This window comes from Terrapene carolina, unplaced genomic scaffold, assembly GCF_002925995.2.
Source record: "Terrapene carolina triunguis isolate 2854851 unplaced genomic scaffold, T_m_triunguis-2.0 Scaffold95, whole genome shotgun sequence".
In the NCBI taxonomy this organism is placed as follows: domain Eukaryota; kingdom Metazoa; phylum Chordata; order Testudines; family Emydidae; genus Terrapene; species Terrapene triunguis.
Genome location: NW_020664446.1, coordinates 3,416,526 through 3,434,972, shown reverse-complemented (window position 1 = coordinate 3,434,972; position 18,447 = coordinate 3,416,526). Strand labels below are relative to the sequence as shown.

Here is an 18,447-nt window from a genome sequence, read left to right as displayed (position 1 = left end):
CCGGCTTCTTCTCCGCCCGTCTGCCTCACGCCCTCGGTCCAGTGTCCCCTTCCTCGCTGCCCCAAGCGCCAGCACCTTCCCCCAAGCCGTGACCTCTGTAATCCACTCGTGGGCACTCCCGCTTCTCCCCACCCCTGCCAGCCCACCCCAAATGCTGCCGCTAAAGTCCTTCCCCCCGTCCCCGGATCCCCTGGCCCCACCCCCTCCTGCAGGAACTTGACACCTGCCGAGTGCCCCGTCTGCCTCCCCTCCAACTCCACAGCCGCTGCTGGGTGCCCGGGACAACTGGAACCCCCAGGGTGCTGGCTCGATGGGATGAACGGGGCTGGCACATCCTACCCCAGCCCTCTCTGCCCAGCGTCTCCTGCATTGCCAGCCCAGACGCTGCGATGGGCATGCCGGACTGGCAGTAGTCGGCAGCTAAGGATACGCGCCCACAGATCAGACCGTTGAAGGGTAGAGTTAAGGTTTTCCAGCCATTAAGTCCTTCCAGATCCTGTTGTCCTGGACACACACACGGTCTTTTGTGTCCCGATTTTAAGATCCCCCCTGGCTGACGGGCGCAGCGGATGCGATTTTGCAGCCTGACAAATTGGCTGGTGATGAATGCTGTCTCTGTGCCAGCCTCCGCGGAGCTGTCCTCCCCCGCGAGGGGCCAGTCCAGCCGGGGGTCTTACTGACAGCAAGGCTGTTTCTCTGCCAGCCCCGCTGCATGGGCAGGACGGTGTCGCCGGGCGGTGGAGGGGCATTTTTGCTTCCCGTCTCTGTCTCTCCGAGCCTTTCCCACGAGGGGCCCCTGGGCTTTTGTCACGACGGCAGCAGCGGCCCAGTTGCACGAGCGTTTTATGATGTGTATTATGGTGGCTCCGCGAGGACCCGGTGCGCCGGGCGCTGCACAGGCAGAGGGACTGTCCCCTGCCTCAGAGAGCTTTGAAATAGGTAGGGCGGAGCCTGGGCAGCAGACAAGAAGAATTGTGACCCCAATTGCATGGAGAGATTAAGTGGGTCTCCCAGGGCAGCAGAGAGAGGGTCTGATGGTGCCAATCGCAGCCCCCCCAGGCGCTACGTCACTCAAAGCTTGGGGGCGGGGGAGAGCAGCTTCAGGCATTGGCGCAAGGTCCTACGCCAGCGGAGAATTCGGCACAGCGGAGTCCTGCCCTCCCTGTCCCTGTCTGGCCCAGGAGGTGGTGGGTTTGGGTCCTACAGCTTCACATCGGTGGGCAGCGCCCCTCGTGGGGCGGATTCTCCAGGGCATAAGCTGGGTGGTTTAAGCTCCTCCGGTTCTGTTCAATATCTTCATCATTGAGTTAGCTAACGACATCGAGTGTCCAACCATACAGTGTGTGGACGATACCAAGCTGGGAGGGGTTGCGAGTGCTTTGGTGGATAGGATTAAAATTCAAACTGATCAGGACAAACTGGAGAAATGGTCTGAAGTAAATAGGATGAAATTCAATCAGGAGAAATGCAAAGTACTCCACTTAGGAAGGAACAATCCGTTGCACACATACAAAATGGGCAATGACTGCCTAGGAAGGAGAACTGCGGAAAGGGATCTGGGGGTCACAGTGGATCACAAGCTAAATATGAGTCAACAGTGTAACACTGTTGCAAAAAAAGCGAACATTATAGTAGGCTGTATTAGCAGGAGTGTTGTAAGCAAGACACAAGTAATTCTTCCGCTCTACTCCATGCTGATTAGGCCTCAACTGGAGTATTGTGTCCAGTTCTGGGCGCCACATGTCAGGAAAGATGTGGACAAATTGGAGAAAGTCCAGAGAAGAGCAACATGATTAAGGTCTAGAAAACATGATCCATGATGGAAGATTGAAAAAATTGGGTTTGTTTAGTCTGGAGAAGAGATGTCCGAGAGGGGACATGGTAACAGTTTTCAAGTACATAAAAGGTTGTTACAAGGAGGAGGATGAGAAATTGTTCTCGTTAACCTCTGAGGATAGGACAAGAAGCAATGGGCTTAAATTGCAGCAAGGGCGGTTTAGGTTGGACTTTAAGAAAAACTTCCTAACGGTCAGGGTGGTTAAGCACTGGAATAAATTGCCTAGGGAGGTTGTGGAGTCTCCATCATTAGGGATTTTTAAGAGCAGGTTGGACAAACACCTGTCAGGAATGGTCTAGATAATACTTAGTCCTGTCTCAGGGCAAGGGCCTGGACTAGATGATCCCTCGAGGTCCCTTCCAGGCCTGCGATTCTGTAAGTGGGACCAAGTGAACTGGTCAGTCCGGACGCTCTGCCCCTTTGCTTTGTGCGGGGAAGGCAGGGGAACTAAAAGCCCAGTCTGTGGTAGGCATTGTCCAGCGGAGTTGGGCGCTGCTGCTGCTCAGTGGGCCCCCAGCCAGGGATTAATAGCAGCCAGGTCCTTATTTGAGTCAAGAAGCGTGGAAAGCAAATGGACCCAGGCGTGGGGCTGTTCCTGTGCCATTAGCCTTCACCAGCCGAGCTGGCTCTTTAGGGGTTTGGGTGACATCACTCCGGGGCGTTGCGGGGCAGCTATCGTCTCCACAGCCGGGAGGCACCGGTGAGTAACGACCCCTTGTCCCTTCGCAGATCCGGTGGGAGGCGTCTCGGGAGAAGCAGACCGACTGCCTCCAGAAGGGCAAGAACAACAAGGTATTTGCGGCCGGGTCTCTGCCCGTGCGGGGGGCGGGCGGGCGCGGGAGTCGGGCCCCCGCGTGATGCTCTTTCTTCCTCTCTGCAGACCGAGTGCTTCAACCACATCCGGCTCGTGCAGAGGCTGAACGACACCCACCTGTACGCCTGCGGCACCTACGCCTTCCACCCGCTGTGCGCGGCCATCGTGAGTGCGAGCACGGGGGAATTCACGAGGAGGGAGACCCCGGCTGGGTGTTGGATGCTCCCTCCATCTTTGTTCATCACTCTGTGCTTCCGGCCCCGTCACAGGCTTCTGTCGCTCCTCGTTGCTCTCCCTCCTGGCTGGCAATATCTTCCGCAACAAGTTGCCACCAACCCTCGTAGTTGATCCATGGACCGTTCAGCGTGGGGAGCAGGGCATTGTTAGCCGGCAGGGGGCGCTCCAGACGGCCCTTGTTTGGCAGGGTTACGGGCCTGTCATGCAACCTGACAGCCCAGGCCCCGCCGCACGACAGTCACGAATTAAACGTGGCTTGCAAGGAACGTGGCTGGATGTTGGCCTCCGCCTCAGGCTGCCCCACCCAGTGTAGGGAGTGAAAAAGTCCATTCTGGGCTTTCTGTTCTTCACCTTAGTTACCTCCAGTCTTTGATAACCAGGAGAGGGCACATTTTAAATCAGTGTGTGGGGTTTCAGCTGAAGGTCCCTTCGCTGATGTCAGATGTTGTGGCCACGGGCATGATAGGCGTATCAAATATATAAAAATAGGCAGGGCTGGCAGAAGGTTGCCTGACACTTCCCATTATAAGACCCTGTTTTCAGTTCCTTACGACCGTGTCTGTCTGGTAGCCGCTTGGTCCGTTAGTTAGCTCTTCCGTCTGGTTGGAAGAGCCGAGCTCTGGGAGCCGCCATACTCCACTGTGTTCCCCAGACCGCCTGTAACGATGGCACGTCCCGGTGGGCTGGCTTCCAGCAGTGACAGCATGGCACGCCCTGAGACTGGCAGGGTGGGTGGGGATGATGGCTCTAGCGCGTGGCCTGCGGGATGAGCTAATGGGCGCTGGAGCTCTGCATCCCTAGGCTGCCAGCTCCTGCCCAGCCCAGGTTGGGCAGCGGCTGACGGTCGTAGCCATTTGGGGGCTCTGTGATTTGCATTGGTGTGGGGCGGTCTCTGCCCACTTGCCTGGTCGGGCAGTGCCCACATCCCAGGACATTGGTGTGGTTGTCTGCCCCTGGAGGGGAGTCCTGCCAGCTCACGGCCTGGGGAACCTCACCCAGCAGCTGCCACTCCTGTCCCTGGTCCGTGGCTGCATGGAGGCCCCTGGAGCTGTGGGTGCTGCTTTCATGCCGTCCTGCCCAGCCCAGCGGCTCCTCACCCCCTCGCTCCCTCTCTCTGCAGGATGCCGACAGGTTCGCGCTGCCGCCCCACTTGGAGGAGGGCAAGGAGAAGTGCCCGTACGACCCCACCCGCGGCTACACCGGCCTCATCGTAGGTAGGTGGGGCCGGAGGCCGACGGGGCCGCTCGCCTGGGGTTCCCCGGGGAGGTCACGGCTTGATCTGGCTCTGGGCTGTCGCTGAGCGAGTTGGAGCAGCCCAGGAAGGTTTTCCCCCTGCCCCCGCCCAAATCTCTGTGCACCCCTCAGGGGCTAGAGCCAGCCTCCCCCGCCTCTCCTTTCACAGCCAGTCACCTCCCCACAGTGCCCACCTGCCCCACGGCGTGCCAGTTCCCTTCTATCCCGAACCCTGCCCGAGCCCTACACTGCCTGGCGTGGTGCAGCCGCAGGAAGGAGAAATCCCCCCCACCTCCTGCCAGGGTCTCTGCGAGGGTCCAGCCAGGCCCCGATGCGATCAGGGCTGGGGAGCAGTGTCCACGGGCACACGTTACACAGGAGTCCCCGAAGTGGGTCCCTTCCCCTTCCCCCGGCCCCGGTGCTAAGTGAGTGGGATGCGGGTTGGGCCACAGGTGGCTAAACAACGGGGGGACCCTGACCCGACCTTCCCCCCGCTCTCAGACGGCGGGTTGTACACGGCCACGCGGTACGAGTTCCGCAGCCTGCCGGACATCAGGCGTAACTTGCACCAGCGGCCCCTGAAGACGGAAGAGTCCCCCGTGCACTGGCTAAACGGTAAGATCCAGCGGCCCCAGGAGAAACCTGACCCTCCCCCTCCTTTTGCTGGCTCTGAGCGCCCCTTCAGCCCCTCCGGGCCGAACCCTGCCGTCCTCGGGCAGAATAACGCCCAGGGGACATTGAAACGGGCGGAATAGACACGTCTGAGTCGGCCCCGCGACACCCGGGTCTGAAGGGCGTCCTGGGGTCCGACTCTTGGCTGTACGTTTCATCCGCAGCCTGGCACCTCCTCGCTGCCCATCTGGCATGGGGCACAATGCGGGGTGCTCAGGGCGGGCGGGTGCCTTGCCCACCTCCAGATCAGCGGGCCTGGCAGCGGGGCAGAGATACACGTGGCTCCGTGGGGCTGCAAAGTATTTGCACGAACGTGGCCGGCCAAAGGCAGCCGAAAGGGCGTCTCTGCTCCTCATGCCACGCCTTCCCCTGTGCCATGGAGAGGGCGGAAGCCGGGGCCTTCTCCATTAGCGGAGAGCAGGGCACCCGTCGCATGACGCACCCAGGACCATCCTCGGAGCCTTGGCACTGATCCTAGCGACCCACCTCCGTGCCCCTTCCCCGGGAGGGCGTGGCGCTGGCCACGGAGCGAGCAGCTCTGCTTTGTTCATACGGCTGAGTTCCTTTCTCCTCCTCTTGTTTGTCCCGTCAGTCTTTGCCCTCCGCCTCTTTTTGGGAGTGTCCTGGCGGTGATCACTCTCCGAACCTTTTCACAGCCTGGCCCCATGTTGAGTGGCAGCCCGTCCCGCTGCCCACCCTGGCGAGAACCTACCGCCGGGAATCTGGGTCACTCCGGTGACGGGGCACCCTGAACGTCTTGCCATGTCTGGGCGGGCGGGGTGCCCCAGATCACTAAGAGTTGGGGGGTTCGCTAACCAGACCAGCAGTGGGCACAGATGCCAGCTGGAGTGCTCAGGGCGGGGGGATGAGACACAGTACGGATCTCAAAGCTCTTGTCAGGCTCTGCAATAACCCTGCAGGCAGAGGGGCGGGCGGTATCGTCCGTCCTCATTTCAAGGGAAGGAAGCTGAGGCATCCAGAGGGAAAGGGACTCAGCCAGCGGCAGAGCTGGGTACCGATCAGACCCACCACCCGCCCGGCGGCGGGGCGCGTCTGACGCCGCTGCTGTTTGCAGATGCGGAGTTCGTGGCCTCTGTGCTGGTCCGGGAGAGCGTGCGCAGCCCCGTGGGGGACGACGACAAGCTCTACTACTTCTTCATGGAGCGGGCGGCCGAGGAGAGCGCCTCCTTTGACAAGAGCCATGTGGCCAGGGTGGCCAGGGTGGCGCGGGTGTGCAAGGTAAAGAGACGCTGCCGGAGCTGGGGCACGCAGCTGGGCAAAGCTTCCGAGGGAAACCTATAGGGCCTGGGCACGGCTGTTAGGCCAGGAGAGGTTTCACCCTCCCAAGGGGATGCACCCTGAACACTGGTGAATTCGCAGCCGCCCTTGGCACCTTGGCCGGACCAGCGTTGGACCCGGGCACCCCCTCCCCAGGTGCAGGCTGGGCTGCCCCTCGCTGCTGTTATCACTGACGGCGGCTTTTGTGGCCCTCCCTCCTCCCCCGTCCACCAACCTCCCTCTGCGTCTATTTCACGCCATGCCCCTTGCAAGCGTTCGTCCCAGGGGTCCTGGCGCCACTCCAGCTGGGTTTCTGCAGGGCCCACCTCTCTGGAGAGGAGTCCTCCAGCGGCAGCTACAAACGGGCAGCCCGAGGTCAGTTAGTTAAGCGCCGGTGTTGGCGCGAGAACAAATGGCTGTAAACTGACCATCAATAAGTTTAGGCTTGACATTAGGCGAAAGTTTGTAACCATCAGAGGAGTGAAGTTCTGGAACAGCCTCCCAAGGGGAGCAGTGGGGGCAAAAAAACGAACTGGCTTCCAGACTGACCTTGATAAGTTTATGAAGGGGATGTTCTGTTGAGACTGCCTACAGTGGCGTGTGACCCATCTGCGACTGCTAGCAGCAGATATCTCCAATGGCCGGTGATGGGACACAAGATGGGGAGGGCTCTGAGTTGTGACCGAGAATTCTTTCCCATGTGTCTGGCTGGTGGGTCTTGTCCACATGTTCAGGGTCTAGCTGATTGCCATATTTGGGATTGGGAAGGAATTTCCCCCCAGGTCAGAGACCCTGGGTTATTTTTGGCGTCCTCTGTAGCATGGGGCAGGGGTCATAAACTAGTGCAAATGGTGGATTCTCTGTCACTTGATGTCTTTAAACCATGATTTGAGGACTTCGGTAACTCAGCCAGAGCTCAGGGGTCTATTACAGGAGCAGGTGGGTGAGGGTCTGTGGCCTGCGATGTGCAGGAGGTCAGACTAGATGATCACGATGGTCCCTTCTGGCCTTGAAGTCTATGAGCCCCCAGCCCTTGGTGTCAGCGCCCTGCTCCCACCACCAGACTGGCACGAACTGGGCCGGGGCATGGCAGCCTCTGGGGGACGCGAGGGGGTTTAGCCTCCCTCAGCTACATCCGGCACAAAGGCCGATGAGCCGCGAGGGTGGGAGCTGGCTGAGTCCTCTCTGGCCAGGGCAGGCAGGAGCGGGCATGACGCTGCGGTTTGAAGCAGGAGACGGAAGAGGCTGGTGTGCAGACAGGAGCTAAATACACCAGGTGAGGCAGGTTGAGGGGACGACACGGCCTGTCCTCAGTCCCGACGTCCATTGGGGGCAGGAAGGCGCGTGGCTGGGTCTCCGATGGCTGCCCCTCGGGGATCTCGATACTTGGTCCGCTCCCTCCACATGAGTGCTGCACGTCAGTGCCCGCAGGACGGCTCTGCAACAGGGGAACCCCCCAGCGGAGCTAGCCGTCGTCTGCAGGGCGTGCGGGGGCCCGGGGAGGGCGCAGAAGGGGCTCCTGAGAGAGCCTCCTAGGTGTGTGCCGGGTGTGACTGCTGCTGCAGGATGGTGCGAACGCGAGCCGGATTCAACTCACAGCCAGCCCAGAGCCAAATCAGCCGGCAATGCAGAGTAGCCCCGCCCATGTACATGCAGGTGAGGATTGGTTTTGTGGCTATCCTGGGAGCCTGAGGCACGGGCCAGGACCCCGAGGTGCTAGGAGCTGTACAGACACAGAACAGAAGGACAAGCCCTGCCCCAGTAGCTTGCAATCGAAAGGCCGGCTGCAATGGGGTTTACGTCTGGGGAGCCCCCTTCCCTGGCCCGTCTGAGGCCCTGAGCAGCTGCAGGGGTGGGGGGGTTGGGAGCACCCCGGTCCCGGGGGGCTCAGAGGCTGTGACGGGGCAGCCCAGGCGACAACTTCGCCCTCTCCCAGCGCTTCCCTTCCCTTCACAGAGCGACCTGGGCGGGAAGAAGATCCTGCAGCGGAAATGGACGTCGTTCATGAAGGCCCGGCTGGTCTGCTACATCCCCTACTACGAAGTGCTCAAGGCCGTGCACAGCGTGGACGGGGGCAGCTGGCCCAGCACCGTCTTCTACGCCACGTTCACCTTGTCGGCTCAGTGGTGAGTGGGATCCTGCCTGGCCTGCTTTCCCTGCGGGGCCCACAGACTCATCCCCAGAGCAGGGTGATGGATCCACTGGGGGGTCGTGGGCTGGAGCAGTTCAGCTGGGTCGCCTGGTCCCCTGCGGGCGAGCCCGAGAGCTGAGAGAACGGCTGATCCCCGGCTGCAGGGCGCCTGCCCCTGGTCGGAACAGCGGGTTCTGGCCATTCCCCTAACGGACACGTCACAGCTCCTCCCCCTTTGCATCCCGCCGGCCGTCCCCAAACAGGTCCTCTTCCACCACGGGTTCTCTGTGCTTTGTCCACTGCCAGCGTCTGACCCGTTCCCCCGTCACCACCCTGCTGGGCCAGCCAGGCTGCCGGGCCGGGTCCATGTGCTTTCAGCTCCCCGATCTGTGCCGAGCCCGGCCCTGCCTCTGGCTCTCTCGGCGCGCTCTGGGCGGGCAGATCCTCCTCCTAGCACCCCGCGGTCCAGCTGCCTCAGCCCTGGAACCCCCTTCCTGGAGCTCGAGCCTTGGGGCTCTCTGGGCTACGCTCCACCCCAGCAGGGACACGTGAGAGCCGCAGCGCCCAACCACAGGCAGTGCAAACAGCGTTCCCAAACCAGTCCCTCTTTCCTATAGACAGCACAGAATATACGCAGCTCCGGACAACCCACTAAATCACCCGGATGCCACCCCCTGCCTCAGTTTCCCCCCCCACTCTGCAGGATTTGGGTCAGCGTCCTTTCAAGGGTCCTGGACCGCCCTTCCCCTCTCCGTCACTCTGTGTGGGTCTAAAGATTCGTATTGACGCCGGGCCTGTGTTTTCCCCTTCCTGGGGAAATTCCACTGCTCCAAATCCTCCTCGTGGCCAACCACCTGGGGAGCTCGGGTTCCCCCAGCTCAGGCAGCCTCTTTAGCATAACCATTGTCCTGTCACAGCGCAGACGGTAAGGTTAACAACTTCCTTCGTTCATTCAGCCGCTTCTTCCAGAGCAGGGGGTGGTGATAGAGTAAGGGGCCCCCCACGGCTGACTCACGCCCCATTGAGGCGTTCACTGATACAGCAATTTCACCCAGTGACCCAGACTTCGTGAGCTGTACGTAGCCAGATCCCCCAAAGCATGTCACCCCCACCCCGCCAAGTGACGATCTACCTTAGCGCGCGCAGATCTGGCCACGCTCCGCAGCATGGGAACGGTACGTGTAGGGACCGTGAGAAAAGCCGAGAGCATCATGCGGTTTTAAACAAGTTCTTCGTCGCGCTGTTCATGGGGCGGCTCGGGGCTGTTGATGGCCCTGGTGTCACAGCTGACTTGTTCCTGGGAATGGTGCGAACAAGAGGCAGTGTATAAACGTATAACTGGGAAAACCCAGTGCCCGGAGCTCAGGAGGAAGACACAAAGCCCAGGTTACGGGGACCGCAGAGAGAGGTGGTGGTTTTCCTAATTTGCTGGTTTATTCCCCAACCTCGACACTCTTGCTCCACAGGGAGCTTTCTGCTTTCACCGTCCATTCCAAACGCATCGGGTGTTACAAACGTTTGGGCCCCTGTTTGCAATGCTCCATTTGTGTGCAGAGGGCAAACCTGGACAGCAGGGGATCAATGGGGCACAGAATCGTAGAATATCAGGGTTGGAAGAGACCTCAGGAGGTCATCTAGTCCAACCCCCTGCTCAAAGCAGGACCAACACCAACACCAACTAAATCATCTCAGCCAGGGCTTTGTCAGGCCGGGCCTTAAAAACCTCCAAGGATGGAGATTCCACCATCTCCCTAGGTAATGCATTCCAGTGCTTCACCACCCTCCTAGTGAAAGTTTTTCCTAATATCCAACCTAGACCTCCCCCACTACAACTTGAGACCATTGCTCCTTGTTCTGTCATCTGCCACCACTGAGATCAGCCGAGTTCCATCCTCTTTGGAACCCCCTTTCAGGTAGTTGAAAGCAGCTATCAAATCCCCCCTCATTCTTCTCTTCTGCAGACTAAACCATCCCAGTTCCCTCAACCTCTCCTCATAAGTCATGTGCCCCAGCCCCCTAATCATCTTTGTTGCCCTCCGCTGGACTCTCTCCAATTTGTCCACATCCTTTCTGTAGTGGGGACCCAAAACTGGATGCAATACTCTAGGTGTGGCCTCACCAGTGCCGAATAGAGGGGAATAATCACTTCCCTCGATCTGCTGGCAATGCTCCTACTAATACAGCCCAATATGCCGTTAGCCTTCTTGGCAACAAGGTCACACTGCTGACTCATATCCAGCTTCCCGTCCACTGTAATCCCCAGGTCCTTTTCCGCAGAACTGCTGTTTAGCCAGTCGGTCCCTAGTCTGTAACAGTGCATGGGATTCTTCCTTCCTAAGCGCAGGACTCTGCACTTCTCCTTGTTGAACCTCATCAGGTTTCTTTTGGCCCAATCCTCCAATTTGTCTAGGTCACTCTGGACCCTATCCCTACCCTCCAGCGTATCTACCTCTCCCCCCAGCTTAGTGTCATCAGAGGAGCCCGAAGGCTTCCCCACAGAACGGTTAACTGTCGCTGCATGCATTATGTTGCAGGTGGCAGGGGAGGGAGGGGAACAGTTCTGGCAGGCTTCCTATCGCCACCTTATCTGGTGGAAACGCAGCCCAGTTAAACAGGAGGAGGTTTAGCGGGAACCAGAGCTAGCACGGAGCCGGGGCGTATTTCACTTGGGCACATCTGGGCCAAGCTCCGATGGCCGTTTCAATGGAAAGGGGCGTTTCCTGTTGGTTATTGACACTGATGTGAATTCTAATGAATCGCTGCCTGGCTAATTAGCCGGGTCTGTTGCTAGAAGCCTGACACTGACGGTGGCTATTTATAGCTCAATGGCACAGGGAGAAGGACTGGGCTTGGATGGTTTCTATAGAGAAATTCATTAATGATCACCCAGGGGGCTCGTTAACCCCCCAGGAGTGGGTCAGCCTGGGGAGTGTGCAGGCAGCCGGGAAGAATCCAGGTGTGAGAGGGTTAAATTAAAGGGAAAGCGGCGATGGCACCATAGCCTAGTAGTTAGTGCACTCCCAGGCAGGGGTCCTGATCCACTCTCCAGGGCAGCAGCCTTCCTCGCCCGGCCGGTAAGGGGGAGGGTGAAGATGAGCGGGGAGGGGAGGGAGCCTCTCGAGGCGGCAGCAGCAAGCAGTGATCCATCCCGCTCCTGTTGACCAGGGAACCGGAAACCACCTCCTGAGCTGGGTCTCACCCAGACACCCCCCCCACCCCAGGGCCAGCTTCTCGCATTGAGCACACCGGGCGAGGAAGGGGCAGCAGCCCAGGGCAAGTGTGTCCAGGGATCACAGGGCCATCGCGCTACCAAGCACGGAGCTGGGCGTTCACCCTCCCAGTTGTACCGTAAGCTGGGCCGAGGGCGCTGGGCCGGGGCTTAGACCTCCTCTGTGCCCTTGGGCAGGTCAGCGACTGGGAGGTGGGAATAGGGCCGGGCCAGCACTGAGGAAGAAGCCCCCTCTTGCTCCACCCCGCAGTGGGGGCTGGATGCCAGGCTGTCTGGGGTTGGGAAGGAATTTCCTCTGGGGTGGGGCACAGGGGCTGTAGGAGCCAGCGGGGCCGTGAGAGCCAGCAGGGGTCCCCCAAGCCACGTGCTGAGGGCTGGCCGCTCGCCGGGGGCTGCCCTTCCTCGGCTCTGTGTGTCACGGGGTAGGTTTAACAGAGTGGGGAAACTGAGGCACACGTTGGGGCTGGGGCTCGTTGTGCACTGGGTCAGTGGCAGAGACAGGAATAGAGCCCTGGAGTCCTGACTCCCGGAGTCCTGGGAATGCTTCCCTCCACCTCCCGTCCTGCTCATGTGCCAGCATTCGCCTCTGGTGAGGGCGTGCCGCTCTCAGCCCCTCCAGCAGGCCTGGTCTGGGGCCCCCTCGGGATCTCCCCAGAGAGCCCTGGCTTGGGAAATCGCCAGGCTCCCAGACTTGGGGGCTCTTCCCCGACCTGCGGGGCCTCCGCCTGGCACTCCCCCGCCCCCCGCTGTGCGGCGGGTGACCCTGCTATTGAGTCTCCGTTCCCTACCAGCTCATCTCTGGTGCCTTTGGGCTGATCTGCCCACGCTGCTGCGGGCAGGGGGCTGGCAAACAGCGCGGGGGCGCAGCGACCTCGCTGCCGGAGTGAGGCAGCCACTGGGAGCAGAACCGGAACCGCCTGGGCTTTTGCTGGTTCCTCTTGCGGAGCGGCCCACCTGGGGGACCAGGACTGGAACAGCAGGGGGGCTGCGGGTCGGGATTGAGGGGCGTTGGCAGAGCTGTGTGCTGCCCGGGTTGGCGAGGTCGCCCATCTGCTCCCTGTGCTGGGCGTGGACAGTGGCTCTGTGTCATTTGTGGACGCACTGTCCACCCCCCCTGTCCCTCCTAGGGCCTGCTGCTCCCACGTCCCATCCTGCCACAGCTCTGCCAATGCCAGCTGCCGCTCTGGCGTTTGCCAGCCGGTGCCTGGTGGCGCCGTTTTCCATTCCCTTTCCCTGGAGAGACACGTCTGGGCCTCAGGAGGCTGGGGTTCACTGCCCCTGCCTTGCCGTGTGACTCTGGGCAAGCCCCTTCCCCCTCTGGGCCTCGGGTTCCCGTCTGTAAAATGGGCATCATGCGACAGATCCACTTTGCCGCCTGCTTTGAGGTCTCCGGCTGCCGGTCCATGGGACGGTCCTGTCGTTATTTCAGAGCCCCTTGTCCTCCTCCAGGAAAGCTTGGGTGTTTGGGGCCGTTTCGGTAGGATCCAGCTCTCAGTGAGGGAGAGGGCGGCGTGGTCAGTGGCTGGGGCGTCTGGCGGATGGAGCAGAGGTGCGTGTAGCCCTTGGGGGGGGCCGCGGGTCACTGATCCTGTCGCCCTCTCTCCTAGGAGGAGCATGGAGGCATCCGCCGTCTGCCAGTACAACATCTCTGAACTGCAGAGGGCTTTCGAGGGCCCCTACATGCAATACCAGGACAACACCCGCAAATGGACCCTCTACGACGGGGAGGTGCCGGCCCCGCGGCCGGGCTCTGTAAGTGACCTGGCCACGCCAGCGCCCCCTGCTGGCCTGCAAACATGCCCTCGGGCTTCATCCCCAGGAGGGATGGGCGAGGGGCAGCAGGGATGGGGCTGGGAGCCACGAAGACCTGGATTGCTGGTCCCAGCTCTGCTGCTGACTCACGGCCAGGCCCACCGGTTCCAGCATGCATGGCTCCCTCCTCGAGGTCTGGGGGGCAGGGGGTGGCGCTCACACCCCAGCCGCCAGCCACTTCCCGAGTTTTGGAGGGTTGGGGGGGAGGAATCAGCTGAATGTGAGCTAATGCGATCCGGGGATGTATAAACGGGAATCTCGAGGAGGAGTAGAGAGGTTATTTTAGCTCTGTATTTGGCCCTGGGGCGACCGCTGCTGGGGTCCTGTGTCCGGGTCTGATGCCCGCAGTTGAGGAAGGATGTTGATCAATTGGAGGGGGTCAGAGAATGGTTCAAGGACTGGAAAACCCACCTGGTAGCGATAGACGTAAGGAGCTCAGGCTAGCTAGCTGAACAGAGAGCAGGTGAAGGGGGGACTGATCACAGTCTGTCAGCACCGAGGGGGGGAACAAATATTGGGTAATGGGCTCCTCAGTCTGGCAGACGACGATCTAACACCATCTGAAGCAGGACAACTTCCGACCGGAAATAGAGTAACTAACCGCTGGGGCAATGTACCAAGCGGCTGGTGGATTACCCGTCACTGGCGGGTTGGAAATCCAGACTGGGCGCTTGTCTGAACTCTGCTCTAGGAGGGTTTTGGGGGCAGGTCTCTGGCCTTTGCTATGCAGGGGGGTCAGACTAGTTGATCCCAGTGGTCCCTTCTGGCCCTGGCGTCGAGGAAAGCCCTGGAGGCCGAGGCGGGAAGGGATCCCGTGTAACGCAGAGCAGGATGTTTCACCCCGTGCTGAGGCCAGGTGCAGTCAGACCACAGCACGTCAGTCGTCAGGACTGAAAGGAACAGGAGCGCCCATGCACCGAGCCCCATGCAATGGGTTAGGTGAGACGTGCCCAGGTGATCCCCGCAGATCCGAGCCTGCCAGGCGCTGTTCACCAGCTGCTGTGTCCCGCCCCAGAGGTGGCCGCATTGGGCCAGCGGGCAGGCTGCGTACCCGTCCCTAGCCATCTCTCCTCCCCCGTGCAGTGCATTACCAACCGCTCCCGCGAGGACGGCTACCGCTCTTCCCAGGACCTGCCCAACGGCGTGCTGGATTTCATCAAGCTGCACCCGCTGATGTTCGAGGAGGTGAAGCCGGCACGGGGGGAGCCCCTGCTGGTGAAGAAGAACGTGCTCTACACGGCCCTGGCGGTGGACAGGGCGCCGGCCCTGGATGGCCAGCAGTACGACGTGCTCTTCATGGGGACTGGTGCGTCGGCGCCGCCCCTCCCCCACGTGAAGGGTTGGGGGGGCAGTGTTGTCTGGGGGCCCTGAGTCGCTCGCCCAGGCTGGGTGGGACGGGGGACCCCAGCGTGGCTGGGGGGCCTGGGCGGAAGCTGCCACCGGAGAGGAGACCCACAGAAGGAGGGGGGGTAACTCAGAGTCCCACACCCCCATCGGGGCAGCAGCCAGGGGCTGCCGTGCCCAGGCCGGGGGGGAACTTAGCTGTGCGGTTGCCCGACCCCAGCCCTGGCCTGTGGGCACAGCGCTCTCCCGCCCGGCGCTGCCCTGACGGTGCCCCTCTGCCTTTGCCCAGGTGACGGCTGGCTGCACAAGGGGGTGGTGATCGGCTCCGCCGTACACATCGTGGAGGAGCTGCAGGTCTTTGGGGCCCCCCAGCCCGTGGAAAGCCTGGTGATCTCCAAAGGCCAGGTGAGACGCCGCTCCGGGCTGCACCCCGACTCCGCCGGGGGGGACAGAGTAGAGCCAGCCCCCGAGGGGGAGGCACTGCGGACACGCCGCCCCTCCAGGGGCCCTCTCGCTTGTAGATGGCAGAACAAAATGGGCGTGTTGAAGCCCTTGGCTGCCGTAGCCCGCAGCCAGGCCCATTGAAATCTAGTGGCGCATCGGGGCGCCCCCCTGCGGGGGGATCGGGGCCAGGGAGACGGGCGAGGAAGGAGAGGCAGGGACTTCTGCCGGCTGGAGCAGGGGGCCGGGCGTCAGGACGCCTGGGTTCTATTCCAGAGTCTGCCACTGACTCCCGCCCATCCGCGGCCCCTCTGTACAGTTGCCCGGGCGGGGGCAGGAGGAACAGCCGCCTTCGCGTCGTTAGCTGGGCTGCCAGGCCCTGGCGCTGCAGGGCGGCAGTGAATGGGGCCCCCGGGGCCTGTCTCCCACCCAGCCACGCTCTAAACTCACGCTCTAAACTCCTTCCTGGGCAGCTGGCTGAGCAGAGAGGCCTGGCGGTGGGTGGCCGGCACTCCCTGGAGCCCGGCTTGCCCAGAGAGTTGGCAGCACTGATTAGCCAGCCTGGCCCCCTGCCCACGGCGGAGGCGTGGCCTGGCACTGGCTGACCCCAGCTTGGAATGCCAGAGCTTATCGGAGCCTGGGCACCCTCGGCTGCCTGCCAGCCTGCCCGCCCCAGGGCGGGGACTCAGAGCTGTGCTGTGGGGCAGGGCACCTCCCCACGCCCCAACGTTAACCCCTCTTGGGCAAGGCGCTGGCGCTGGCTGGCGCACGTGGGGCAGGGGGCTCTGCTGAATGAGAGGGGCGTCCCTGGGGCCCCTCCCTGCCCTCGGGGGTCTCAACCCCCCTCTCTCCATCCTGCTGCCCTTATCCGAAGCCCTGGGGAGCCTCCCCCCGTGCACCCCCGCTGGCTTTCCAAGCACAGGCCTCAGCAAGCCAGAGGAGGCAGCAACGGCAGAGCCAGGCCCCACCCCCCGCCCAGTGGGGCAGGGCCTGGGGCTGTTCCCCCATGGCCATTGTTACTGGGGCCTCTGCATGGGGGAAGGGAAACCCCCCTCTTTGTAGCGCCCCCATCCCAGCCCCTCAGTTGGGGGGTGCAGCCCAGAGCCTAGGAACCAGGCAGCCAGGAACCGTACTGATCCCCTGGGTGCCACGCAACCCCGGGCCCCCATCGCTTCCCCAACACCACGGGAGTGAGTCGATTGGGGGGTGAGCCCCGTCCCATGGGGGGACTGAGGCAGTGACCTGCCCAAGGACACACATAGGTCAGTGACACAGCTGGGAGGAGAACCCAGGAGTCCGGGCCCTCAGCCTCCCGCTCTAACCACTAGACATGCTGCCTCCCAGAGCTGGGAATAGAACCCAGGAGTCTTGATCCCCAATGTCCTGCTCTGTGCCCAGCGGAGCCGCTGCCTGGCTGGGGCTAGTTTCTGGGGGGCAGATTCTCTTAGGCCTCGGTTCAGGTGTGTGTCTGACGATGCCCTAAGGGAAGGTGCGTTCCCACGTCGGTGTGATCGAGTTTCGCCTCGGCCCGGACCAAGGTTTCAGCCGGCTCGTAATACCGGGGTCTCTGCTCTTCGCCTACAGAGAAGCGTGTACGTGGGGGCTGCCAGCGGAGTCCTACAGCTCCCCCTGTCCAGCTGCGCCAGGTACGGCTCCTGCTACGACTGCATCCTGGCCCGGGACCCCTACTGCGCCTGGGACGGCGAGGGCTGCAGGGAGGTGGCCGGCGCTGCGGACAGGTACAGAACCGCTGAGCTTCTCCTGCCCCAGGCCTCCCAGCGGGGAGGTCCCGGCCCCTGAGTGGCCTGCCGCGCCCAGCTCCTGCTGCCCGGGTGAGACACGGCCGTGGGGTTACAGGAGCTGCCGGCCCAGCCCGGGCTGGAGGGATGCTGGACTCAGCCAGCCAGAACGCCGTCTGGGAACTGGAGCGCTGCTGGGTGCGGAGGGGGGCACCGCAGCCTCCCCCAACGCTGCCCGGCAGGACAGCTCGTCCTGTGCAGGGTGAACCCCCCTCCTGGTGTCTCCTGCTGGGGACGTGCGCCGGGACATTGGGACTTCCCTACGCCCCGGCCCACCAAGCAAACCTCCCCCTGCCAGCTCCACCACCGGAGGGGCTGCGGTGCCAGCTTAGCCCTTCGTTGGCATTGGTGGCCCCTTCCCAGAGCTGGCCTGGTGCTCAGGGAGCCCCGACTTCTCACCCCGGCTCCCACGCTGCCCCCGGGTGCTTCCTTCGCCCAGAATGGCACCGTTAACCGGGCTCTGATCAGAGCTGGGATGCTGGGGACCAGCTGGCTCTGTGTGCGTGTGTGTGCGTGTCTGCAGGCAGAGCTGTGTGCATGTGTACCTGTCTGTAGGCGGGGCAGGGTGTGCACGCGTGTGTGTGTCTGCGGGCGGGGTTGTGTGTGTGTGTCTGCGGGCAGGGCTGTGTGTGTGTGTCAGCAGGTGAGGTTGCGTGTGTGTGTGTGTGTGTCTGCGGGCGGGGTTGCGTGTGTGTGTGTCTGCGGGCGGGGTTGCGTGTGCGTGTATGTATGTCTGCAGGCGGGGCTGCGTGTGTGTGTCTGGAGGTGCGGCTGCAGGTGCGTGTCTGCGGGCGGGGTTGCGTGTGTGTGTGTGTGTGTGTGTCTGCGGGCAGGGCTGCGTGTGCGTGTCTCTTAGGGCCGTCGGCCCCCTGCTGACACGGCCCGTCTTGCTCCTCACAGGACCCAGCTGACCCAGGACGTGCAGCACGGCAGGGAGGGCTGCTGGAACGGCTCCGCCCAGGGTGAGGCTCCGCCCCGCCCCGCCCCGCCCCTGTGAACTCAGGCCAGGACCATCAAGCCTCCGCCCCACGGGAAGCGTCTCGCTGGCCCCCTCACAGCCCCCACCTTCACCCCCAGTTCCCCGGGAGGGAGGAGTCGTCGTCCTGCCCTGCCCAGTCACTGCGCTGGGGGGCTCCCTCCCAAAGCATTCTGGGAACTCTCACGGCCCAGCCATTGCCTTACCATGGCAGTCCCTGGGGGGGGGCAGTCCCAAGGCATTCTGGGAACTCTCACGGCTCAGCCATTGCTTTACCATGGCAGTCCCGGGGGGGGCAGTCCCAAGGCATTCTGGGAACTCTCACGGCTCAGCCATTGCCTTACCATGGCAGTCCCGGGGGGTGCAGTCCCAAGGCATTCTGGGAACTCTCATGGCTCAGCCATTGCCTTACCATGGCAGTCCCTGGGGGGGGGGGCAGTCCCAAGGCATTCTGGGAACTCTCACGGCTCAGCCATTGCCTTACCATGGCAGTCCCGGGGGGTGCAGTCCCAAGGCATTCTGGGAACTCTCATGGCTCAGCCATTGCCTTACCATGGCAGTCCTGGGGGGGCAGTCCCAAGGCATTCTGGGAACTCTCACAGCTCAACCATTGCCTTACCATGGCAGTCCCCGGGGGGGGGGGG

At 62.2% G+C, this 18,447-nt stretch overlaps 1 protein-coding gene across 1 annotated transcript in view; it reads left to right on the top strand.

Annotated features, from left to right (window-relative positions):
- SEMA4G (semaphorin 4G) overlaps window positions 1-18,447 on the top strand; it is a 77,646-nt gene that overhangs the window by 49,955 nt on the left and 9,244 nt on the right. The window contains exons 4-14 of the mRNA XM_026650936.2: window positions 2,567-2,629; window positions 2,718-2,816; window positions 4,009-4,102; window positions 4,623-4,736; window positions 5,869-6,032; window positions 8,028-8,197; window positions 13,039-13,183; window positions 14,327-14,549; window positions 14,877-14,992; window positions 16,613-16,767; window positions 17,728-17,789. Of these exons, the coding sequence (XP_026506721.1) occupies window positions 2,567-2,629; window positions 2,718-2,816; window positions 4,009-4,102; window positions 4,623-4,736; window positions 5,869-6,032; window positions 8,028-8,197; window positions 13,039-13,183; window positions 14,327-14,549; window positions 14,877-14,992; window positions 16,613-16,767; window positions 17,728-17,789 (1,405 nt within the window). The remainder of the gene's footprint in view (window positions 1-2,566; window positions 2,630-2,717; window positions 2,817-4,008; window positions 4,103-4,622; window positions 4,737-5,868; window positions 6,033-8,027; window positions 8,198-13,038; window positions 13,184-14,326; window positions 14,550-14,876; window positions 14,993-16,612; window positions 16,768-17,727; window positions 17,790-18,447) is intronic.